Consider the following 27,065-nt stretch of genomic DNA (forward strand, 5'->3'; position numbering starts at 1 on the left):
GAGCTCTGTCCACCTTGGGCCCCGCTCCGATTCTGTCGGACCCAGGGAGACTGGCCTCCTTAGTGGTTTCTCAGGAGGTTCGCTCTCCTTCAGCGTTCGTGGTAGAAAGGGATGTCCGTCATGGATGCATCTGCAGTCATAACAACTGGGTTGTTCTGTCGTCAGGCAGCCCTTCGGTCGGCCGGATTCCAAAGTCCGGGTCCGGCTTCGGCTGATGTCGCACTTCACCCGACGTCATCTCTGCTGGTCTTCGGGTATAAAGGCATCAGCCGACGCCATTTTCCTCAGTCTTTCTTGCCGCGTGGCGCCCGAAGCAGAAGCTGTTCGCAAGTGCCGGTCGGTCAGATCCAGATACCTCAGATTTCTTGCAGGATCAGAGCACTATCAATTCTCAGCATTGCCCTTTGGCTTATCTACTGCGCCCAGAGTATTCACAAAATGCCTGGCATCAGTAATCGCCCACTGCAGACTACAGGGAATCCAAATTTATCCATACCTGGACGACTGCCTGCTACAAGGGGACAACAAAAGCAAGCTGACAACAGATTTACAAAGGGTCATTTACTTGCTACAAGCACTGGGATACACAGTCAATTTACAAAAGTCAAGGCTGATACCATCCCAAACAAGGACATTCTTGGGCTGAATTGGACACAGTAAAACAAATGGCATTCCTAACTGCAGAAAAACAAAAAGAACTTCCTCTTTACTTCTTGGCACTAACAAGACAGAACAAGCTAACAGCAAGAAAAGTTCTGCAGGCCTTGGGCTTCATGGCATCATGCATAATCTTGGTTCCACATGCCAGACTACATATGAGAAAACTACAGTGGTACCTAAAGAATTTATGGTCCCAACACAGGCACAGCCTAGAAACAGAAATTCCACTAATCCCATGCCTAAAGCAGGAGTTCCTATGGTGGGCTCAAGCATGCCAGTCAAACACAGGCCTACCCTTTCACAACTATCAAGCAAGCCAAACCATCACAACAGACGCCTCAGACCTAGGATGGGGGGCTCACATGCTGGACAAATGCGTACAAGGATTGTGGACGCAGGACCAGCTTCACCTGCACATCAACTTAAAAGAAATGCTGGCAGTAAAACTGGCAATCCAAAATTCAGACCATTTCTCAAAGAAGGCCATTTGATGATAAGGACAGACAACACCACAGTCATGTGGTACATCAACAAACAGGGAGGCACTCATTCATACCCCCTATGCAGAATGGCTTTGGACCTTTGGAACCTGGCACTCAGCTGCAACATCCAGTTACAGGCAATATTTGTACCGGGAAAGGAGAATACTCTAGCAGACATGTTAAGCAGAACCACCTCGGATGCTCACGAATGGATGCTACACCCGGACATCTTCAAGACCATCTCAAAGAAATGGGGAATGCCACAGATAGATCTATTCGCTTCCCCTCTCAATCACCAGCTCAAAAAATTCTGCACGAGGACATTCCACCCACTTGCATGGAAAGTGGATTCGCTCTCCTTCAGCTGGAAAGGTCTGACAGCATATGCATTCCCACCTCTTCCCTTGATACACAAGGTATTACTAAAAATCAAGGAGGAACGCCCAAGGATAATCCTGATAGCTCCGAACTGGCCAAGACAACACTGGTACCCATTGCTGAGGAGCATGTCTCGGGACACAGTGTGGTCAATACCCATGATGCCTTTGATGTTAACTCAGAACAACTACAGCATCATGCATCCAAACCTAAAAACGTTGCAACTGACTGCATGGAACATCACATAGTAGCAACTACTCCAGAACTTTCCCAAAGGGTTAAAGACATTATCCTTGAAGCCCGCAGACCTTCAACAAGAAGGAACTATGCAGGAAAATGGAAAAGGTTTGTCATTTGGAGTGCTGAAAGAGGAAAAGATGTGTCGAATATAGATATTGCTAACATTCTGGAGTATTTGGCAGAGCTTCTACATACAGGCCTGTCCTATTCCTCCATCAAGATACATGCATCAGCTATTTCAGCAGAATACAGCTTTGATCCACCTGTCTTTTCACATCCTCTACTCAGGCAGTTCCTCAGAGGGATCAAGAATGTAAAACCTCCTAGGAAACCACCATTGCCAGCTTGGGATTTGAACTTTGTGCTAGAAAAGTTGACACTCGCACCTTTTGAACCAGCAGCAACAACAGACCTACAACATCTATCATGGAAAACTGCTTTCCTACTGGCAATAACCTCAGCAAGGAGGGTTTCTGAACTTCAGGCCCTAATGGCAGTACAACCCTTCCTAATATTCCACCAAGATAGAGTGTCTATGAGGACTAATCCTACATTTATGCCTAAGGTGGTATCCAGTGTGTCTTTAAACCAGGCAATCCACCTACCTACCTTCTTCCCCAACCCACAAAACAGAGGGGAAAGACTGCTGCATACCTTGGATGTACATAGACAGCTACGCTACTACCTGGACAGAACAAAAAGCAACAGAAAAACTGACCAGCTTTTTGTAGCCTATGCAACAGGAAGGGAAGGAAAAGCTATTTCCAAACAGACAATCTCCAAATGGATAGGAAATTGCATACGATTCTGTTACTCCTTCCATGGAAAACCAATTCCACAGAACATAAGGCCTCATTCTACAAGGGCAACAGCCACTACCACAGCCTTCTTACGAGGAGTGGCAACCAAGGACATTATTGAGGCGGCTACTTGGACCTCCGTGCATACATTTGCCAAGCATTATAATTTACCTCTGTATTCCAGATCCCGAGCAGGGTTTGCCACTGCTGTACTGCAAGGGATCCTAACCACACCATAATCTATTCTTCCTCCTCCCTAGTTGGCTATGGTATTCTACCCAGTTGTTATGACTGCAGATGCATCCATGAAGGACATAGTACAGTTTTGTACCTACCATAAATGTAGATGTCCGAACTGGATAGCATCTGCAGTCAGGATTACCCTCCCTCCTTCCCCTCTGTGGTACTCCTAGGGTATTTACCCTCCTAATAGCTAGCTGGTGTGGGTAGTCTCTTATGGTGTATTTGTTTGTATATATGTACATACATGCTTATTTTTTGTGTTTGCCTTCTATCTTTTTGGGAACATTGGCATTTATCCAAAATTTAGCCTTCCAAGAGGGCAACTGGCATCTGGGGCAAGAAACACTGAGGAAAATGGCGTCGGCTGATGCCTTTATACCCGAAGACCAGCAGAGATGACGTCGGGTGAAGTGCGACATCAGCCGAAGCCGGACCCGGACTTTGGAATCCGGCCGACCGAAGGGCTGCCTGACGACAGGACAACCCAGTTGTTATGACTGCAGATGCTATCCAGTTCGGACATCTACATTTATGGTAGGTACAAAACTGTACTTTCCATCTGTTGGATCGAGACCCCTGACTACCCCCTCTGACTCCACCCAGACCCCCTCTGCTCTTGTCTATGGTCCCCATTGTTTTACCAGAGGAACAGCCCATGCTCGAAGAGCCCCAGACTGTCCCCCCCCCCCCGAGGAACAAGTGGCTTGCAAGCTCCTCCCGAAGAGCCCCACCGGAGAGGTACCACACAAGCATACGTGCAAGAGGAGGCACTTGGACTCTGAGTCCCTCACCGAGGACACTGACTTGGATGATGGAGAATGTTCCCCTAGGTCACCTCCTGAGGATGTCTCCTTTGGAGACAGCATGGAAATCCTGCGCCAACGGGGAGGTTGGTCTGCCCCCAAACCCTCTTCTTACGAGTCCATGTTCCTGGAGGCTTTTGGCACGGGCCCATCTATGTCCTGGGTGTCCCCTCCCACAGATCCTTTGGTGGATCTGGTCACCTCACGGGCATGGAAGGAACCGGACACCATGGAACCAATTCCAAAAAGACCGGATAAGATCTTAAGCCCCCCCCATAGACCAACATGGAACAAGGGCTCCTCTATAGACGCCATGGTGGTAGCAGCAGCCACTAAGAGGGAACTTGCTCAGGAGAGTTCCTCTGTCCATCCTCCTGACAGAGAGTCATGGATGGTGGACTATTTAGGGATGTGGGTTTACTCTTCAGCTACCTTTTCGATTAGGGCGCTGAACTACCTGGCCCATGTCACCAGACTCCAACGCGACCTGGTAAAGGAGCTAGAGAAGTCCCCCCCCCCCCCAAGTCACAGGAGGACAAGGCTTCGTTCTCCACGAGGATGGCCACTTTAAAAGCAGTATCTAACACGTCCATGCAACTCCTTTCACATACTATGGAAGGAGCGGTTGTGACGGCTGGATCCAGAGTGTCCATGAGGCGCAACACCTGGCTCAGGTTATGTCACTTTTCGGAACCCTTCAAGGCGCCCTTTGCCAGTGCCCCTTATGACTGCTCTACACTCTTTTTGGTAAGACCGTCAGAGACATTAGTCCAGAGTGAGAAGGATGGGAAGACACTGTCTGCTATCGGGATCTGCTTCTCTAACCCTCAAAGGTCCTTTTCCTGGAACCAGAGGGGGCAAAAATGTGGTTCAGGAAATCACAGTATTCCCGGATCACTCAGGGCTCTTCTTCCCCCAGAGGCAGAGGGGGATGGAATGGATGCCAGCCCAGAGGCAGGGGAGGGGTCCAAAGAACTTTGGGTCTCAAATCTTTCTTGGACAGACCCAAGCAGGAACCCTGAGGGGTTGCCTGACTGCTCTACTCTGGAGGCAGTCTGGGGATGATTGTCCTTGCACCTAGCAGCAGGGGAGTCTCTAACAATGGACCGCTGGGTGCTTCAGATCATATCCAGAGGATACTCTATTCCCTTCGTGGGTTAACCCAAACCTCCCAGACATGCCACCCACACAAAGAGGCAGCAGCACAGGAAATTTCCAAGCTGCTAGAAAAACAAGCAATTGAAACAGTCCCCCCAGATAGTCAGGATTGGGCTTCTACTCCAGGTTCTTTTTGGTGTCAAAGAAATTGGGGGACTTGAGGTCCATTCTGGACCTCTCTACCCTGAACCTGTCAGTTGCCAAAGAGAAGTTCCGGATGGTCACCTTACAGTTCATGCTGTACCTGCAAGAGCGTGACTGGATGTGCTAGTTAGACCTCCAGGATGCTTACTAGAACATAAAAATGCGCAGAAGCTCCAGGAGGTTCCTCCGCTTCCGGCTAGGAGTCCATCATTACCAGTTTCGATCCCTACCCATTGGTCTCACCACAGCCCCCAGGGTGTTTACCAAAGTGGGCTTGGAAGATACCTGAGCCACTGAGCCAATCCCCAAGAGGCCAGACCACATTTTGTCATCTCCTGAGGATCACCAACATTGGGCTAAAGGGTTACTAGTGGTTGCAGCAGCCAGTAAAAGGGAACTTGCTGAACCAGCTATCCATCCTCCTAACAAGGAGTTTAGAATGAAAGATTTGGGAAGCAAGTATATGCTTCCTTGTACTTTGCACTCAGGTCCTTGAACTTCATGGCACATTTTACGAGACTCCATCGAGACCTGATGAGAGCTATCCTACTCTGACAGGAGCTGTAACTGAGGGTGGTGCATGATAAAGTAGCTTTCTAGCTGGCAGTCCTTAAATCAATATGTAATTCGCCCATGAGGCTCATTGCAGACGCAGCCGAAGTAACGACTAGGGCAGTGTTTTCCAACGTTGCCATTAGATGTGCCTGGATGCGCTTATGTGAGTTTGTGGAGTCATTCAAGTCTTCTTTTGTTAATGCTCCTTTTGACGAAACATCCCTTTTTGGCCCCAGTATTAGAGACCCTTGGCAGATGTGTGAAGGATGAATACCCTTTCTACCATGGGTGTATGGTCTACCACTCCTCAATGGCCTTACTCCAGGAACCAGAGGAATGGGAAGCTATGGTTCAAAAAGTCCCAAGGACCTTTCCAGGACTCGTGTGGCAATGATTCCCTCTGGGGCAGAGGGGGGAGTTCAGTGGAAAATGCCATCCACGTAGGTAGAGGTGGCCCTTAGAGTCAGGGTTCCAGGGATTCCTTCCCTGGCAACTCCGATCAGTGCTCCTGAATGGAGGCCCGATTGCCGTCCTCTGGTAGCATTTGGGGGCAATTATCCCTGCAACCTGTCGGCCTGGTTGGTTACAACAGTGGACAGTTGAGTGCAGAGGATTATAACCAGAGGTTACAATATTCCATTTTCAGAAAATCCCAGACATTCCACCCAGTCTCAGGGGTGCAGCAGTCTTAGAAATATAAAAACTGCTTGATAAGAGTCATCCAAGTAGTCCCATCAGACCAAATAGGATCCAGAGTTTACTCGATTGTTTTTGGTGCTAAAGAAAATGGGGGCCTGGAGACGGACTTTGGATTTTAGTATGTTGAACAAGTCAGTTCAACAAACCAAATTCTGGATGGGTTACGGTTCAGTTTATACTTTTCTTAGGAAAAGCCGATTGTATGTGCTCAGATATTCAGGATGCGTATTATCACATAAAAAAGAGCAAGCACTCCAGAAGATTCTTGCACTTTGGGCTGGGAGCCAGTCATTATCAATTCAGAGCCCTGCCCTTCGGTCTCATCACAGCCCCCCCAGGTTGTTCACATGCATGGCAGTGGTAATCTCCAAACTCTGGACCCAACCCAGTTCAGGTTTGTAAAAGGCAGATCATGTCTCCTAAACCTGATGGACTTCTTTGAAGCAGTCACCAAAGCCGTAGACGAGGGTAAGGTGGTTCACACAGCCTATCTAGATCTTGCCAAGGCTTTCAACGCCATCCCCCACTCTGGAATTATAGATACTCACTAAACTAGGTATAAATCCCTATGTCATAAGTTGGGTTGCCAACTTGGCTCACTGACGGAACCCACACTGCGAAAGTAGCAGACTGCAAATCCGGCTTCAGACCAGTAACAAGTGGAGTACCACAGGGTTCTGTCCTGGGTCCTGTCCTGTTTATCTACTTCTGTGAAGTACATGCTAACACAGAAGGTCTTTGGCTAACTAAGTTTGCAGATGACTGCAAACTAGGAGCCATAATCGAAACTCCTAACGATGTGGACATCCTACAAAAGGGCCTCACTGAGACATGCCTGGTGTCAAAGCTATGGCCTCAAGCTCAATGCCAAAAAGTGCATAGTCATCCCCTGTGGTAAAAACTTTGTACCCATGAACTACAATATAGGCGGCAGTATACTTAACACCCAAAGTGTGATAAGAGACTTTGGGACACAGGTGGACAGTAGTCTCTCCTTTGCTAATCACATCACCATAGTAGTCAGGAAATTCTTCTATGTGGCACACCTCATCACAAAAGGATTCTCATCTAGAAAAAGAGGTCATTGTTTTCCTCTACTTATCACTCATTAGACCCATTATAGAGTACAACGCCCCTTTTGGTATGTACCTCGCAAGACATCTACAACAACTGGAAAGGCCGCAGAAATACCTCACAAAGAGGATTACGGCCTCAAACAGATGCCCTACGCAAACAGTCTCAAAAAACTCCAGTTTTACTCCGTCGCATATCGCCTACTCGGAGGTGATCTCTGCCTAACATACAAAGCTATGTCAAACCCAGAGCTGTTGGATATGCTCCGCTTAAAGAAATCCCAATCCCTCCGAGCTACACGCTCTAGGGACCTAAACCTTGTCACCACAGTAAACAGAACATGTCGGAGGGATAGATTCCTGTCCCAGAGACTTCCCGTACTTTGGAATAAACTACCTATTTATATCCAACAAAGCTCCTCATTAGCACACTTCAAGAAAAATCTTGATGATTGGATGGGAAATAGGAAATTCACCTCGGGGGATCACTTCTGTGCCTCTGCTCGACAGTGGCACAGGAAAATAATTTTCTTGGGTGGCAAAAGCCAGGGTACCTTTTTGGCTGGGCTTGTGTAGGCTCCAGGGCTGATGGGTTCATAGGTAGGTACTAGGCTATGAGTGTATTCACTGTTGCAGTCCTGGTTACCCTCCCTCCAGCCCCCTAACTTCTTTTGGCTATACCGCTACTTTCCTTTACTATGTTTAAAAGCCTTTTTGGTGTATTTGCTTTTTTGTTGGAGGTATATCTTTGTGTTTTTATATTTAATTGCTTCCCATTAGGGGGGCACCTGACATCTGGGGCAAGAAAAACTGATGTAATGGCATTGGCTGCATGTTTTATACCCCTGACGACCTGACTTCATGGAAGAAGGGACAGCAACTGACACAGGACCAAGACTTTGTTAATCAGGCTGACTGAGGGCTACCTGCAAGCAGATAACCCAAATGTAATGACTGCAACAGTGAATACACTCTAACATCTACATTTATGGTAAGTGTACACAACTGTACTTTTCATGCCATGCTGCTCTTTTCTGGTTAGTGAGGTCTACTTTTAGTGCATCCTTGATGTTAAGCTTCTGGGGGGGGGGTAGTTAATCCTCAAGTGTTAGGGTCAGTTTTCTACTTTGTAGTAGATCTTAACCAGGATATTATTTAACTTTTTGAGCATAATCACAGCACTCCATGCGCTACAAACATCTTAGCTGCATGCCGCAACTGTAATGGCTCATTCGAACATGTTGTGCAAAAGAAAGAAGGTAGAACTTAACATTTGTTAAAAGCTTTACATATGAAGGAACTGTAGTTTCTGGAGTACATTAGAAAGTGATGCTGTGTGTTCAGCGTTGGACATTGTGTGAAAGCTCATGTATATATGTCTGTATCTTAATTGAACAGGAGGAGGTCATTTTTTTCTGACGCACAGTTTACTGTGAAGCATTTCACACAAGTTTGTACACACTTTCTGATAATCTAAGATACTGATTTATGAAATTTCATAAACATCCTTGGTTTTGCATAGGGTGGTAGGTAGATTAGCATTTTACACCTTTTAAGGGGTCACATTGAATCTTCATACCGCATGTTGATGTTTAGCGTCATATTACATTTTATGCTTGGCTAGGTACGTGTGATCTCAAATGTTTTGTAGCTTTTATAAAATTAATAAAACCACTGAATAGGTTTAGAAACTGTGATTATGGCCTTAAGTAACAGCTTTTTCTTGAGTGTTGTATATTTATGTACTTTTTTTTCCCTACAGGATAGGAAGCTGTCCAAATCTGAGAGACAGAGATTTAAAGAAGAAGCAGAAATGCTGAAAGGACTCCAGCACCCAAACATAGTTCGTTTCTATGATTCTTGGGAGTCGACATTGAAAGGAAAGAAATGTATTGTGCTGGTGACAGAGCTGATGACTTCAGGGACATTAAAAACGTAAGTAGTAAGATGAGATTTTTTGGAAATTGCTGTTGCCTTGTTGCTTTGACAGTAAAGTTGGAAAAAAAAGGGTACTTTGGTATTATCGCAACCAGATTTTCGCGGTTGTGAAAAGTGCATAACGATCTTGAAATGTCATTAATGTTGGAGAAATGTAGTCTGTGTGTCCTTGTATCACAGCATTGTCTTTTCTGTAGTGATGCCAATAAAATTTTAAAAACATACTGTTCGTCTTTCTTTCTGTACTTCGTGACAGCATTTCTCTTCTTTCAAGTCCGCCTGCTGTGCGGTTCTTTCACGGGGCAGCACATGTTGTGAAAAAACTGTAATCAATTATTTCAACATTTCCAAATTATTCCTGAGAGTAATGAATGCGGTTCAGGGCATTCAGTGACATTATACGCAAGTAATGTTTTTTTTTTTTGTTTGTTTTGTTTTTATTAGTCAGATGACAACTCTCTTCTTGATACTTCTGAAGCAGTGCTGTAATTCCCTATCCTCTGATTTTCTCACTTTGTACGATCAGTTTCTCAAACTACTGTTTTACAGAAATACCCAACAGATTGGCCACATGTTGTCCTCTGCATTTAAAAACCTTTATATTAGCTGATGTTACACGACAGATACCATCTCCACCTTCATTTTTTATAATGGCAGCAGTCAAAATGACCACAAAGTTATTGACACCTTTCCAATTTAGGGCAGTTAAGTAAAAACCAAAATGACTGAAAGTAATAAAACATGTCAGGGGTTTACCACAAAGACATCTGTACAAGTGCAGAATATCCACCCTCATAATGTCACATCATTAACAATGCAATGGTTCTTAAAAGATTGATTAAAACATTGCTTACAAAGACCAAGTTTACCAAAAGCAAACTTGGTGTGTCTGCGTTTTCCTTCATTGAAGGATTTGTTGCCCAGTGTGGAAAATATTCCAACACACAGTACGACACCAGCCATGACAACTCATGCGAGCGTCTGTAATGTACGCGAAACAGGAAGAGGGTTTCTTAAATTGTTCCTGTTCCTTAGTCATGTAAACTTTTTGGAGAGTAGTAAAGACTATGATTAGCAGTTTGAAGTCTTTCAGCCACTTGTTTGTATGCAGGTAGGCGCTAATCACAACCGTGAAAATCCTAGTTGTGATAATACGCAAGTACCAAAAAAAGATATTTGACATGGCTTAATAGTATTATTTGAATTTTATGGTACCACTCTGAACATGGGAGTAAGCTGCAGTTCTAGCTTCATGCCTGGGGTTTCAGATTGAGCCTTTGTTTTGTGAGTGCTAGTGCACATACATACTCGTGCATTTATACCACTGTTACATGAAAAGAGTGGTTGTAAAATGCTTGTCTAAAAATAAGGCGGTTTCATTGATAAGTGTGCCACATAATGTATGCAGTTATTGTACTTTAGAGGACATCTCCAAGTAAGCAAGTCAGTTGTCTTGCAACCAGAATTCATTTTGCAATTGTTTTCACAATTAAACTAGATTTTCATGACAGAAACGTGTTCACAATATGGTCACTGCTGCGGTAGCCTTAGCTGTATGAGTTATGTCCTGCTAAGGATATAGCAGACCACCGAGCTTTTAAAGCTTATGGGCATCCTTCATGCACCCAAACCGTTGGCATATTGAGCAGAGCTAAAGAGCAGTTTGAGCACCAAGACCTGGCTTTTGAGGAGTGATCGTCAGCTTAGTGCTTCGCCATTACTGGGCAGGTAAGTTCCCCTTTGGGGGGGGGGGGTTATCTTCCCCATCGTATTTTCTGAAAGAAAGTGAACTTCTTCTATAACAGCACTACTTTTAAGGCAGGAAAAAGTTTGTTTTTGTGGACTGGCACATCAATTTTAGATGTTCATCATATTGATCACTGCTATAGTAGCCTTAGCTTATGTGGATTATATCCTGCCAGTGGTGTAGCAGCTGGCCAGCTTCCAAAGCTTCAGGTTACCATCCACATATGCAAGCTGCTTGAGCGGAGTTGACTAAAAGACAAGTTTGATCACTAAACCCTTTTGAATTTTACTGTTGCCGAAGAGTATGCTCCTGTGAGGCTTTCGAGGATCGATGGTCAGCTTGCACTTTCCTTTGCTGGGCGGAAAAGTTCCCTTGGGAGGGAGGGGACTTCCATTTTCTTAATTTTGTCGATGTATTTTTTTTTTAAGGAAAATTATTTTAAAGCTAGGGTTGTTGAGTTTTAATTGACTGTCTTGAGACTGTCATGTACGTTTAAACGGAGCACTCTTTGGCAGATGGCAGTGTAAAGTATTTAACCTTTTTTCTCCTGTGGAGAAATTATTTTTCTTTTGTGGGGCTAGCATGGTGTTTTAAAGTGCTTTGTTACTGTGCTTTTTCTGTCAAAAAAGTAAAGTTTGTGGACTGATGGTGTTTAGTGACAATTGCTGCTCATCTTCCCTGGAAAGAGGCACAATTTGTGCTTGACCATGGAACAGATTACTGGTGGTCTGGTCGATCCTTCTTCCAGCCACAAAGAGAAAAAGTTAAGCAGGCAACGTTTGCCACCACAGCAGGCTAGCAGTTTGCCTCAGCCACAGGTGGCTGACTTTGCTGTGGCCATTTGGTGTACCTCAGACCATTCCTCTTTTACACTGTAGCCCTCTGGTGTAGCACCTACAGCCACTGTAGACTTGAGGTTAGCCACATCCTCTGTGGCTGTTGGGGGTCCCCTCGGTGGGCATGAGAGAGAAATGCTTGTCAGTCCTGGGAGAGGGAATAGGGATGGTTTCCTTGTTTAGGAATGCTGTGTCTATTCCTGTGTACACAGCGGCTGCCTTTAGTAATGCGGTTGGCCCCATTTTCCTTTCAAAAAGAAAATCTGTCACACCACCTCCTCCTCTAATTTCTTTGAATAGGACACTGGCTCAAGGTTTAATTACGGCTCTTGATCCTTCTTGTAAAGTAGTTTCTGGTAAAAGCAAGGCTCCTCGCTCCCTGAAGAGATTTAATATTCTGAATCTGAACAGGAAAATACGGATGTTAGGTAGTCCAATCCCACCTTCATTTTTACATATGGGTTCGGAGCCGATCCTCTGCCCCCGACTCTGCCGATTTTCAAGCTCGAAGACTTCTGGTTGGCTCGTGGCTAAGCAGGTATCCCATGGTGCACCAGTGCAATCCCCAGATCTCATTTGCCACGTCGACGAGTTCAGATGTGCTTCTCTTGGCTCTGGCTAAGTTTTTGCAAATTTTAATTGAAAATACAGGTACTGATACCCCCCCACACACACACAGATTTCTGATTCAGACTCCGAGGAGAAATCTGTTTCTTATACTCCCTGTCGGGGTTTCTGTTTCTCAGAGTATTGTTAGAATGTGCCAGTGTTTTCACTGGTAGAACACTGAGGTTTTTCAGTCCCTCAGAAAATACTGAGTTGTTCCAGAAAGATTTTTCAGAACCTATACCCATTCCTCCTGTTTTGTCTGCTTTAGAAGATGTGTGTTACTGTCTGCAATTTTCTCAATAGTCAGCCAGCTGCCTCATAAAAAGGCAGACAGAATGTATAAAGTTCCTCAGTCTTTTTTAAATTTTTGTACACTATTCCAAAACCTGACCCGACAGCTATAGCTTTAGTTGATCCCACTGCTGCTAAGCTCATTGTTCCAGTCCTACCTTTTCTCATAAGGATGGGAAAGTTATTAATAAGTACGGGAAAAGTGTTTACTTCTGCAGCTTTGATTTTTCAGAAGTTTGAATCGTCATGTTCATGTGTTTGTTCTAGCAAATTGTGAATTTATGAGGAATGTTTTATCTGCAGTTTTTGCTTGTGAGGAAAACTTTGCTTTAAATAATGTACTCTCTGTTGCACAGGTTTCTGTTCCTTGTTTGCAGTGTGTCTATGACTCCTATTTCTTCCAGGGCAGTGGCACTGGTACTGTTTGAGGAGGTTTGCATAGCTGCATTCTCAGAATGTACAGATGATAAAAATTAAATTTTAAATTCTCCCTTGGATAGAGATTTAGTGTTTGGCACCTCTGCTGTAGAGCTGATCAAAAGAGCCTTGAAAGGGGCAAAAAATGATCCAGGGGCTGTCAAGATTTTTCAGCCCTCATTTTCCAAAATGTCCAAGGGATTTTCTATCTCCTCATCCAGTTTTGGCAAAAACAAATTACAGTATGAAAAAAATTCAGGTAAACAAACATTTACGAAATAGCAATGGGGTTCCAAAAAGAAGTCTCAGACCTTCCAAAAGCTAAGGACAGTTGGTCTGAATGACTCTGAGACCTTGCCATACAGACTGCCACAGAGGCCCCTTTTTTCTTCTAGAAAGTATGAATCTCGATCTTTCTCTTTGGCAACAGATTTTCAGCCAAGTGGGTTCTGAAAATCATCCAAGATTACAGATAGAGTGAGGGAATTCCTCCTTTCCAGCAGGGTCGTTCCTCATCCTCCACATCGGACTTCAAGTGCTGTCCCCAGGAGTGATGAACTCAGTTCCTCCTCCCTAGGTGGGGAAGAGATTTTTATTCAAAGTTGTTCCTAGTGCTAAGGAAAGAACCTGTTTGTGGTAGTAGCAAAATTCAAAACTATGTCACTTCACAACCTGTTAACCTTTTCATAATCTTTCAAGTTTCCTGCTAACACTACATTTAAAATTTGCTTTTCATATCCCTAGTCATCCAGAATTCAGACATTTTGTAAGTTTGTGTGTGTCTGGACCACATTATCGGATTTTCATGTTTCACTGTTGCAGTCGGAACTGATTAGATTTCTTGCCATATTAGCCATTGTCTGTCCTGACTGTTAGAGAATTTTCTTCTCTTCCTGTAGCCAGCGGATGGCCCTAACTGTTAAGATGTCTGAGTATAAAGGGAGTCAACTGGTGACATAACATAACCTTTTATTGCCTTCGGAGCCTGAAGCAGAGTGCTCTTCAGTGCATTGGTCAGTCTGCACCAGAGAAAGACTACATCTAAAGCCAAGTATCCCAATGGGGAACGTTTTAGGTTTCTTGACGATGGCTAAAGAAAGTCGATAACTGTCTCCTCTGTGGCAAGCCCGATACCACACTGGGACATTCACACTCTTGTTGCAACTTGTTTGGGCCCAGAACATGACATTCCTTTCAGATGTTCTTCGTGTTTCACTGTTGCAGTCATTACATTTGGGTAATCTGCTGGCAGGTTGCCCTCAGTCGGCCTGAATTCCAAAGTCTTGTGTCCTGCGTCAGTTGCAGTCTCCTCTTCCATGATGTCAGGGGTATAAAACAAGCAGCTGACGCCATTTTCTTTAGTCTTTCTTGCCGCGCGGTGCCCGAAGCAGAAGCGGTTCGCAAGTGCCGGTCGGCAGATTCCTGAAATTTTTGAGTTCGAGTTTCAGAACCGAAGTCTTCACTAAAGCGAAGTACCCCGTTGGGGAAACATTTTTTTTCTTGCTCCATACCAATGTCAGAAAAAGTTAATTGTATCACTTGTGGGATGCAAATACCTCATAAGGATTTCCATTTATACTGCATTCCTTGCCTAGGCCCTGATCACAACATGCCTGGCTGTCAGTTTTGTGCTAGATTTAACCAACGCACTATTAAGCGTCTGTATATTTTTGCCTCAAAATATTTTGGAAACCGATTTAACTACCCAGAAATGTGGTCAGATAGCAATCAGACTACCGGAGTACACAAAAAACGCAAAGAAAAGGACAGAGACAGACCGTCTAGGTCCAAAACTGACTAAGCTTCTCCTAAGCCAGTTGCCGGTTTGCTGGTACTCAGTGAGGTGCTTTCGCAGCCCCTGATACCCGCTACTTTCGAGTCGCAGCCCCTACAGAGACCCATGTGGAGTCCGGCACGCAGCGAGATACTCAAAGTATTGGATCCACAGATGTCTCTCCCTCTGATGGGTCTGGAGCCACTGAGTAGGCACAAGCTTCTGAGGGTGTATTTAGGCCTCAACATTTTTATATAAAACCGACAGCTGCAAAACCAAAGACAAAAGCAACTTCTAAAGCTAAAAAAAGACGCATGAGCCACTTGCTCGGACCGCTATGCCTAAAAAACAGATTATCAAAATTACTCAATTACTGGATGCATCTCTACAGCATGGTACTCTGTTTGGTATTAAGGCAGAAGAGGTTTTAAAGAAAATAGAAGACAAAGCTAAGTCTATGCAAACTGTAAAAGACTTCTTACAAGTGCAGCCACCAAGATTCTGTAGACACTGGCCTACAAAAAAATTAGTCCTTTCCTGTGTCCGACAGAGCTCAAAGGGGCAAATCCAGATGCCCTAAAGGTACCAGATACCAGGCACAAGATTCTTACAAGTCAAAGCAATGGGGTGCTTCTACCTCCAAATCTGGAGGAGATAAAGCACAACCCTACAGAAAACAGTCCCAATGACTTCCCTCTGCCTTCACCAAGCACTTACCTTTAGGCAGCACCCTTAGGGGGAAAATTAGCACTTTTAGTGGGTGCTAAACATAGTATCACAGGGATACAGATTCCAATTCCATACTCTGCCAATGGCAAACGGTTGGCCGGATCTGCCAAAAAATCAATGGGCAGAGGCACAGAAACAGGTTACATCCCTCATGGGTATGGGGGCTATTCAGCCAGTACCAGAACAGGAGCAAGGACAAGGTTTTTACTCGACTGTTCTTGGTACCCAGAAAGGTCCAGGCCTGGCGGCCAATACTGGATTTATCAATTTTGAACACCTTCCTGGACACTCCAAAATTCAAAATGCTCACTTTGCAGCAGCTTCTGCCCATGCTGGGCAAGAATGCTTGGCTGGTGACATTAGACCTAAAAGAGGCATACCTGCATATCCCAATAAGGGAATCGTACAGAAGATACCTCCGTTTCAAGGCTGGCTTAATGCATTACCAATTCTCTGCACTGCCCTTTGTAAAGACCCTGGGCGCAGTAGATAAGCCAAAGTGCCTGGCACCAGTAATTGCTTTTTGCAGACAAAGAAGTATACAAATATATCCTTACTTGGACGACTGTCTCATTCAAGCAGAGAACAAGGACATTCTTCTTCAGCACCTGGCGTTTGTGAAAAGGCTTCTAACATGCCTAGGGTACACAATAAACGAAAATAAATCACAACTGGTATCCTCTCAAAAGATAACATTCCTGAGTGCCAGCTTGAATACAACTGCCCAGGTGGCTTTCGCCACACCCGACAAAGGCAACTGACTACTTACTTCAAACTGGTAACAAAAACCCAGTTATCTGCAAGACCAACTCTGCAGGCTTTGGGTTTCATGGCATCCTGCATCTTACTGATTCCATATGCAAGACTGCATATGAGGAAATTTCAATGGTACCTAAAAAGTTTATGGAGTCGGCATTGTCACAGTCTGGAAACAATGATTCCTCTCATTCCGTGTACAACAGGAGTTTCTGTGGTGGGCAAAGGCATGTCACCAAAACATGGGATGGGCCTTCACTCTACCCACTGCCAGCCAAACCTTAACAGATGCATCAGATTATGCATGGGGGGCCCATCTGGCAGGAAGATGCATTCAGCACATATGGACCCCAAAACAAATGCATCTGCATATCAACCAAAAAGAGAAGTTAGCTGTTCAAAATGTCCTGACAGCCTTCAAGGACTTGCTTCATCCAGGACAACTACTGATAAAGACGGACAACACCACGGTTATGTGGTATATAAACAAGCAGGGGGGGGCACGCACTCATATCCCCTTTGCAGATTAGCCATGGCACTGTGGGACACAGCTTTGACTTACCAAGTAAATCTTCAAGCTCAATTCCTGCCAGGAAAACAAAATACTCTGGCAGACGATTTAAGCAGAAATCTTATGGGCCCTCGTGAGTGGAAACTAGATCCACAAGTCTTCAGCATGATGACAAAGAAATGGGGGAGCCCGGACATGGATCTATTTGCCTCTCCTCAAAATTATCAATTGAAAAGATTATGCACAAGGACTTATCACAGGAAAGCATGGAAAGTGGACGCCCTATCCTTCAGTTGGAAAAACCTATCAGTTTACGCCTTTCCTCCTCTGCCTCTTCTTCCCAGGGTCCTACTAAAAGTCAGGCAAGAGAAACCAAAGATGATACTAATTGCCCCGGACTGGCCCCGCCAATACTGGTACCCAATCCTAAAGAACTTGTCTCAATACCCAGCTTGGACCTTACCTCAAAGACCTCAATTACTGTCCCCGCAAAACAATCAGATCCTGCACGATCAACTCCAAACACTGAACCTGGCAGCATGGCTGATCATGTAGTTATGCAAACACCTCTCAGTAAAGCTATGATGGATGTCATTTTGGAAGCCAGAGGGCCTATACTAGAAAATCTTATGCTAATAAATGGAAGAGATTCTGTGCTTGGAATCGAGCACAAGGAACTGATACAGCAGAACCAAATATTCCTCAGATATTACAATATTTGACTGAGATGCTTGACAAAAGCCTATCTTTCTCATCAATAAAACTCCATGCCTCTGCCATTTCGGCTCATTACAATACAGAGCCACCAATCTTTTCTCATCCTTTACTAAAGCAGTATCTTAGAAGAGCCAAAAATGTAAGGTTCATAGGTTGGTACTAGGCTATCAGCCCTAGGGCCTATACAAGCCTAGCCATAACAATTCCCTGGCTATTTCTTCCCACATTGTTTACTTTCCTGGACCCCTGTCTAGCAGGGCGACTGACGTGATCCCTGGGGTGAATTTCCTTTCTCCCATCCAATCGTCAAGGTTCCTCTTGAAGAGGTCCAAAGAGGCACTCTGCTTGACATGTATGGGCAATCTATTCCAGAGTCTGGGGAGTCTCTGGGTCAGGAACCTATCCCTCCAGCATGTTTTGTTCATTGTGATGACAAGGTTTAGATCCCTGGAGCGTGTAGCTCTGAGAGATTGGGATTTCTTTAAGTGTAGCATGTCCAACAGCTCTGGGTTTGACATGGCCTTGTATGTTAAGCAGAGATCGCCTCTGAGCAGGCGATATGCGACAGAGTACAGCTGAGTTTTTAGGCGGTCAGCGTGGGGCATCTGCTTTAGGCCTGTGATTCTTTTAGTGAGGTATTTCTGAGGCCTTTCCAGTTGTTGCAGATGTCTTGAGGGGTACATACCAAATGGGGCATTGTATTCTATAATGGGTCTAATGAGGGATGAGTACAGTGGGACAATGACCTCCTTTTTTCTGGATGAAAAGCCCTTTGTGATGAGGTGTGCCACATAGAAGGATTTCCTGACTGTTGTGGCGATGTGGTTATCGAAGGTGAGACAACTGTCCACCTGTGTCCCTAAGTCTCTTATCACACTTTGTGTTTAGTGTACTGCCACCTATATGGTAATTCATGGATACATGTTTTTTCCCAAAGGGGATAACAATACATTTCTTGGCATTGAGCTTGAGCCCATGGCTTTGGTACCAAGCATCTGTTTCTGTAAGGCCCTTTTGTAGAGTATCCACATCATTTGGGGATTCAATAATGGTTCCCAGATGTTCTTCATCTCACATTGCTGCAGTCCTTACACTTGGGGTAGTCCGCTGTCCTCGGTCGGCCCGAATATCAAAGTATAAGGCTGACGTCGGTCAAGGCGCATTTGACTGACATCAGGACGTCAGGGTACAAATGCGCATGACCGACGTCATATCCTCAGTCTTTTTTGCCGCATGGTCCGATGCAGAAGCAGTATTGCAAGTGCCGGTTGGCGTTCTGAAATTTTTCGATTCCGGAGTTTCAGACCGAGTCAAAGTTGGCTAAGTACCCCGTTGGGGAATATTTTGTTTTTTTCTTGCCTCAGTGGTTAAACGGATGTCAGAAAAAGTGAATAACTGCATTTCTTGTGGGAAACAGATACCGCATAGAGATTATCATACTTTGTGTATTCCTTGTTTAGGGCCTGAGCACGACGTTGTTGGGTGTCGCTCTTGTGCTAGATTCAATAAGCGCACTATAAAGAGGAGATTAGATTGTGCCAGGTTAGTCTTGGAAGCGGTGCAATTATAAAATGCCGTCGGATGCTCCGATGCCCGCTTCTTGAAGCGCAAGGACAAAGCAGTTAAGCCTAGGCTAGAAGAACCGTCCGTCGGACGCCAGTTCTTTAGAGGTGTCGGTGGAGCCGGTGGTTCCACGGAGGTTTCTTTGGGATCCCAGGGAGACCTTGTTATTGCAGGATGTGGCCTCTCAGGAGCAGGTCAGGGTGATGGGGCTTCTCAGGTTACTATACTCCCTCCCTGCCTAGGGTGGTTAGGCCCTCTCCTTCTGTTTCCAAGGCTTCTCCTAGAGGCAGGCCAGGTTTAGCTTCAGCTGGTGTCACCCCTAGTTCTTCTGGAACTGTGCCCAAGAAGCATATGCTTAAAATGGCAGAAGATTTGATTTCTTTGATTAGGGTTCTTTGCCCCTCCTGATAAGAGGCCTAGGGTGGAGCCTGAGCTAGGGAGTTTTGAGCAGGCTTGGATGTTTGAGTCTTGCTGAAGACTTGCAGGAGTACTCTCCTTATTCTGATTCTGATGTGGATGATTCTACTCCTTCTGCTTCTCCTCCTGAGGATTTTTCTTTTCAGAAACTCTTCATTCCATGAGGGAGCATTTTAAGTGGGAAGGTCAGGACTTCTCTGATTCCAGGAAAAGGCTTAGGGAATTTTGTTTTACCCCAGCATAGGCCTTTGGCTATACCTCCTGTTTTGGATGTAGTGGAAGATGTTTTACAGAAGCTTCTCTTAATCCTGATTCTTTGCCTCCTGCTCCTGTTAAACCGGATAGGTATTACAGGGTGCCTGAAGTTCATAAGTATCTTTTAAGAGTCCTAGGGCAGACCCAGAAACTGTTAGCCAGGGGCCTAAAGGTGTTAAGGCTTCTGTTGTCAAGAATCCGGTTCCTGCAGATAAAGAAGCCAGGGCCTTGGATAGATGGGGAAAGAAAGTTTATACTTCTTCCACTCTGGCTATGAGGGCTTTGAATTGCCAGTTTCACATGTTAAAATACCAAAACTATCTCCTTTCACAGTTGAAGTCTAAGGTTGATGCTCTGGCGGAAGGTATTGATTGTAAAGAGTTACAAGATTTAGTACATGTTTCTGAACAGGTGGCGAAGCATTCTTTGCAATGTGGTTTTGATGCTGTACAGGCCTCGTCTAGGGTGGCTGCCACTGGGTCAGTTCTTCGCAGGCACGCCTGGCTGAGGGATCAAAATTTATCAGACCATGTTAAAACAAGGATTTTAGATGCCCCTTTACAATCTGATGTGTTGTTTGGTTCTCCTGTTGAGGCAGTTTTAAAGAAAATGGAAGACAAGGCTAAGTCTATGCAGACTGTTAAAGATTTTTTGCAGGTTCAGCCTCCAAAGTTTAGTAGAAATTGGCCTGCTAAAGGGTGGACGTATCCTTCTTATGATTCCCAGTCTAGGGGTAGATCTAGACGTGGTAGGGGCAGAGCTCAGGGTTCTTTCAGGCCTAGAACAGGGAGTTCTCCTGCACAGTCTTCTGGTGAGGGCAGGGGTCAGTCCTTTCATAAACAGACCCAATGACCTACCTTTTCAGCTGCCAGAGCCTTCTCATCTGGCAGCACCTTTGGGAGGAAGGTTGGCACTTTTCAAAGAAAATTGGAGTTTAATTACCCAAGACAAATGGGTATTGGATATCATACACCAAGGTTACAGGTTTTATTTCCATACCTTGCCTCCTTTCAGAGGCATGCCAGACGTTCCTCCTCAACAAAGAATAGAGGCTCGCAAGCAAATTTCTCTGTTACTTCAACTAGGGGCCATACAGCCGGTCCCTATGCCAGAAGTGGGCCTAGGATTTTATTCTCGCCTGTTCCTAGTACCAAAGAAGGGGAACACGTGGAGACCAATTTTGGATTTATCTATCCTCAACACTTATCTGGACATTCCCAAGTTCAATATGTTGACGTTACAACAGCTTTTACCTCTGCTGGGCAAGGATCATTGGATGGTAACTTTGGATCTCAAGGAGGCTTACCTTCATGTTCCTATCAGACTAAGTTGCAGGAAGTATCTGCGTTTTTGAGCTGGGACTTCTCACTATCAGTTCTCTGCATTGCCCTTTGGCTTATCTACTGCACCCAGAGTGTTCACGAAAGTTCTGGCTCCAGTGATAGCTTTCTTCAGGCTAAAAGGAATACAGATCTATCCTTATTTGGACGACTGCCTGATTCTGGCTCAAGGAAGGAAGAGCTTCTTCATCATTTGGAATATGTGATAGCAGTGCTAAGATGCCTGGGGTATTCTGTGAGCGAAATAAAGTCCAGTCTAGTACCCTCTCAGGACATGTGCTTTCTGGGCGAGACTGAATACAGCATCCCAGATGGCCTTTTAACCCCGGACAAACAAAAGAATCTTTCCCTTTACTTCCATCAACTATCTCATCAGTCCGGGCTGACTGCAAGGACAGTCCTTCAAGCCTTAGGGTTCATGGCATCTTGTATTCTGGTGCTTCCCAATGCCAAACTGCATATGAGGAAGCTGCAATGGTATCTCAAAAATGTATGGACACAGCACTGCCAGGATCTGGACACTGTCATTCAAATAATACCTTGCATTCAAAAGGAATTTTTGTGGTGGGCTCAGGAATGTCACCTAAACAAGGGACTCTCTGTGACCCGGCCAGAGGCGAGTCAGATTTTAATGACAGATGCCTCAGACAAAGCTTGGGGAGCTCATCTAAATGGATGGATCCCCACGAGTGGAAATTGGATCCTCATGTATTTCAGAAATTGACAGTGTCATGGGGAACTCCAGACATAGATCTGTTCGCTTCTCCACTAAACCATCAGCTGCCAAAGTTTTGCACAAAAAGGTTTCATCCCACAGCTTGGAAAGTGGATGCTCTTTCTTTCAATTGGAGCAATCTTCATGTGTATGCCTTTCCACCTCTGCCTCTCCTCCCAAAGGTACTTCTAAAGGTCAGACAGGACAAGCCAAGGATGATTTTAATAGCTCCAGATTGGCCTCGACAGCACTGGTACCCATTACTGAGAAGTCTGTGCGGAAGCCTCCATGGCCTTTGCCTTGATTCCACACCTGTTGTCACAGGAGGACAGCCATTTGCTCAATGTCAAACTTCACTCTCTTCACCTAACAGCCTGGCATATTCTGTTTTGAACCATAGAGGGTCTCAACTTCCACAACAAGTTTTGACTGTGATTTTGGAAGCTAGAAGGCCTAGTACAAGGAAAGTGTACGCTGATAAATGGAAGAGATTTTTATTTTGGAGTGCAGCAAAGGATTTTGATGTTTCTGAGCCTAATTTAAGTGTGGCTCTTCAATATCTTACTGAGTTACTGGACAAAGGTTTGTCCTTCTCTTCTATTAAGGTTCATGCTGCAGCAATTTCAGCTCACTATGAATGTGACCCTCCATTGTTTTCTCATCCTTTGTTCAAGCAATTTCTTAGAGGGCAAAGAATATAAGACCCCACGAGCTCCTACTCCTGCTTGGGATCTCAATTTTGTGTTGGAGAAACTCACTCTACAACCTTTTGAGCCTGCAGCTACTTCTGAGTTGAAATATTTATCATGGAAGACTGCCTTTTTGTTGGCCATTACCTCTGCAAGAAGGGTTTCTGAACTGCAGGCCCTTATGGCGGTTGAGCCTTTCTTGATTTTCCATAAGGATAGGGTATCTTTACGTACTAATCCTTCCTTTATGCCTAAGGTGGTTTCTAGTGTGGCGTTAAACCAAACTATTCATTTGCCTACTTTTTATGCAAATCCCCAAAATAAAGGGGAAAAGATTTTGCACACTTTAGATGTACACAGGCAGTTGCGATATTATTTGGACAGAACTAAAGGGTTCAGGCAGTCTCAGCAGTTGTTTGTTTCTTTTGCTTTGAGTTCTCAGGGCAAGCCTGTGTCAAAACAAACTATTTCTAAGTGGATTGGGTTTTGCATTGCTTTCTGTTATTCCCATCATGGCAAGGAGATTCCAGCTGGGATTAGACCTCATTCCACTAGGGCTACTGCCACTTGACAGCCTTTTGAGGGAGTGGCAACCAAGGATATTTTGGAGGCAGCTACTTGGAGTTCAGTGCATACTTTTTCTAGGCATTATCACCTACCACTTTACTCTAAATCCAGGGCTGGTTTTGCCACTGCTGTTTTGCAGGGCATTTTGGCAGCTCCTGTTTCCTTGTAGTTTGTCCATCCTCCCTTACCTCTGCTTTGGGATTCTACCCAAGTGTAAGGACTGCAGCAATGTGAGATGAAGAACATAGTACAGTTTTGTACCTACCATAAATGTAGATGTTCAAGATCCACATTGCTGCAGTCAAACCCTCCCTCCTTCCCCTCTGTAGTTAGAGGTGGTTGTGTGGGTTGGGTTGTAAATATTGTGTATATTGTATATATTGTACATATAATTAGTGCAAGGGTGGTTGGTTGTTTGTTTGCTGTCTTTTGGTTTTGACCTTTATTTTTAGGGTCTTCTGACATCTGGGGCAAGAAAAGACTGAGGATATGACGTCGGTCATGCGCATTTGTACCCTGACGTCCTGATGTCAGTCAAATGCGCCTTGACCGACATCAGCCTTATACTTTGATATTCGGGCCGACCGAGGACAGCGGACTACCCCAAGTGTAAGGACTGCAGCAATGTGGATCTTCGAACATCTACATTTATGGTAGGTACAAAACTGTACTTTTGCAGTCATCTGCAAACTTTGTTAGCCAGAGTCCCTTAGTGTTGACCTGTACTTCAGAGAAGTAGATGCCAAACAAGAGCGGCCCCAGGACTGAACCCTGAGGTACTCCACTTGCAACTTGTCTGGAGCTGGATTTGGAGTCGGCTACTTTTACAGTGTGGGTTCTATCAGTAAGCTATTTAGCAACCCATTGGGTGACCTAGGGATTAATGCCCAACTTAGTAAGTTTATCTATGATTCCATTAAGGCTTCCCAGGAGATCACCAATACCTGCATGGGACCTCAATTGTGTGTTGGAAAAGCTCACCTTGCCTCCATTTGATCCAGCTGCTACTGCAGATATAAAGTTCTTATGGAAAACAGCTCTGCTCCTAGCAATTACTTCAGCAAGAAGAGTCTCAGAGCTACAGGCCGTCATGGCTGTGGAGCCTTTTATCATATTTTACCCAGACAGGGTGTCTCTGAGGACCGATCCTTCATTTATGCCTAAGGTGGTTTCCAGTGTGGCTCTTAACCAAACCATTCATCTGCCAACCTTCTATCCAAATCCGCAGAACAAGGGGGAGAGAATTCTGCATTCCTTGGACGTACACAGACAGCTAAGATTCTACTTGAGCAGGACAAAAGCTCTAAGAAAAACTGAGTAATTACTAGTGACATATGCTGCAGGATCAGAAGGAAAGGCAAAGCAGACTATTTCAAAGTGGGTAAGCCACTGCATTCCTTTCTGCTACTTGCACCATGGCAAACCTGTGCCCAAGGACATTAGATGTTTGTGTTTCACTGTTGCAGTCATTACTCTTGGGTTATCCTGCTGGCAGGCTACCCGCAGTCGGCCTGAATTCCAAAGTCTAGGTCCGGCGTCGGTTGCTGTCTCCTCTTCCCTGATGTCAGTGCGCCAGGGGTATAAAAGATGCAGCCGATGCCATTTTCTTAAGTCTTTCTTGCCGCGCGGTGCCCGAAGCAAAAGCAGTTTGCAAGTGCCGGTCGGCCGACTCCTGAGATTTTCACAGATGAATTTCAGATCCGAAGTCTTCATTAAAGCTAAGTACCCCATTGGGGAAACTTTTTTTTCTTGCTCCAGACCGAAGTCAGAAAAAGTTAACAATTGTAGTTCTTGTGGGAAGCAAATACTTCATAAGGATTTTCATTCTTTTCATTCTTACTGTATTCCTTGCCTAGGCCCTGATCATAACGTTGCTAGCTGTCTGTTTTGTGCTAGATTCAACCAACGCACTAAGTGTCCGTTTGATTTTTCTTTTCATTACTTTGGCCAAAAATTCAGTTATATAATGCCGTCAGAACAGCCGACGACTGAAGTTTCTAAAAAATGCAAGGAAAAAGAGGACAGGCATCAGAGATCCAAAACCGATGAGGCTTCCGTTAAGCCAGTCGCCGGTTCTCAGTGAGGCGCTTTCGCAGCCCCTGACGCCCGCTACCTCAGAGCCACAGGCCGCTGACGACTCCCACATGGAGCCAGCTAGGCCTCTGGATACTCAAGGTATTGGACACACTGAAATAATTACAGATATGTCCGGAGCCGCTGTGCAGGCATCAGCTTCTGAGGGTGTTTTCAGACCTACATAGCTATATGTAAAGCCTACTTCAGATTCTAAAGCAAAGACTAAAGCAGCTTTAAAGACAAAGAAACAAGTACAGCATTCTCCAGGACAAACTTCCATGCCTAAGAAACATGCTCAAAATGGCTGAAGACCTTATTACCTTGATCAGGGGTTCCCAATCCCCTTCCTGAAAAGAGGCCTAGGCAAGAGAACGGACTATGACTCTTCAGATCAGGTTTCCATTTCCTCTGATTCCTCTTCTGTACAGGAATACTCTCTTCCTCCCTATGAGGATTCTGATGCTGAAGAATCCATTCCTTCAGCCTCTCCTCCTGAGGATTATTCTTTTGGGGAAACCCTGCATACCATGAAGGGAGCACTTGCACTGGGAGAGCCAAGATTACTCAGATTCAAAGAAAAGGCTTAGAGATTTTCTTTTACTTCCTCAGCACATGCCTCTTGCTATTCCCCCTGTGCTAAACATTGTAGATGTATTTTCAGAGTCCGGTCTTTCTCCAGACTCCTTACCTCCAGCTCCTGTTAAACCAGACGGATACTACAGGGTTCCAGATTCACATAAATTTCTTTATAAAAACCCTGCTGCTGACCCAGAAACTATTTCTCGGGGTCCCAAAGGGGTTAAGGCCGCTACTGCAAAAAAACCTATCCCTTCTGACAGGGATTCACGGGCACTAGACAGATGGGGGGAAAAGGTTTACACTTTTGCTACTTTGGCTGTGAGGGCTTTAAATTGTCAATTTCATATGATTAAATATCAGCAATACTTAATGTCACTGTTAAAACAGAAAATGTTGGCCAATTCTGATTGTGCAGAAAATAAGGAAATGCCGGATTTATTGCATACAACTGAACAAGTGGGAAAAAGCATACATTGCAATGTGGTTTTGATTCTCTGGAGGATTCCTACAAGGCCGGAGTTACGGGTTCTGACATTAGGAGGCATGCTTGGTTAAAGGAACAAAATCTGCCTGATCATGTTAAAGCAAAATTATTAGATGCTCCATTACAGCATGATACTTTATTTGGTGTTAAAGCAGAAAAGGTTTTGAAGAAAATGAAGGACAAAGCGAAATCTATGCAAACAGTAAAGGATTTTTTACAGGTTCAGCCACCAAGATTTAGCAGGAACTGGCCTACAAAGAATTGGTCCTTTCCAGTGTCGGACAGGCCACAAAGAGGCAGATACAGACGTCCCAGAGGCAGATCCCAGCCCCAGGGCTCATACAGTGGAGAAGACAAAGCACAGCCATACAGGAAACGGTCCCAATGACTTGCCTCTGCCAGCACCAAGCACTTATCTTCTTGCAGCCCCCTTAGGGGGAAAACTAGCACTTTTCTCTCAAAATTGGCACATGATCACCCAGGACAAATGGGTATTGAATATAGTGTCCCAGGGCTACAGGTTCCACTTTCACACCCTGCCAAAGGCAAAAGGTATGCCAAACCTGCCAAACAATCAATGGGCAGAGGCACAAAAACAAGTTTTGTCCCTTATGAACATGAGGGCCATTCAGCAAGTACCACAGCAAGAGCAGGGGCAAGGATTTTACTCAAGACTTTTCTTGGTACCCAGAAAGGACAAAGCTTGGAGACCAATACTGGACCTGTCTATTCTAAACACATTTCTGGACGTTCAAAAATTCAAAATGTTAACTCTGCAGCAGCTTCTGCCCATGCTGGGCAAGAAGGCTTGGCTTTGGTA

The 27,065-nt window shown here is 44.9% G+C and overlaps 1 protein-coding gene across 1 annotated transcript in view; it reads left to right on the forward strand.

The window, feature by feature from the left end:
* The window catches only part of LOC122815200 (serine/threonine-protein kinase WNK1-like), a 1,238,062-nt gene that overhangs the window by 153,503 nt on the left and 1,057,494 nt on the right, over nt 1-27,065 (forward strand). Inside the window, exon 2 of the mRNA XM_044087494.1 lies at nt 8,998-9,170. Within this exon, the coding sequence (XP_043943429.1) occupies nt 8,998-9,170 (173 nt within the window). The remainder of the gene's footprint in view (nt 1-8,997; nt 9,171-27,065) is intronic.

The sequence above is a fragment of the Protopterus annectens genome, chromosome 11.part0 (genome assembly GCF_019279795.1).
Source record: "Protopterus annectens isolate FY-2018-M chromosome 11.part0, PAN1.0, whole genome shotgun sequence".
Lineage (NCBI taxonomy): Eukaryota > Metazoa > Chordata > Ceratodontiformes > Protopteridae > Protopterus > Protopterus annectens.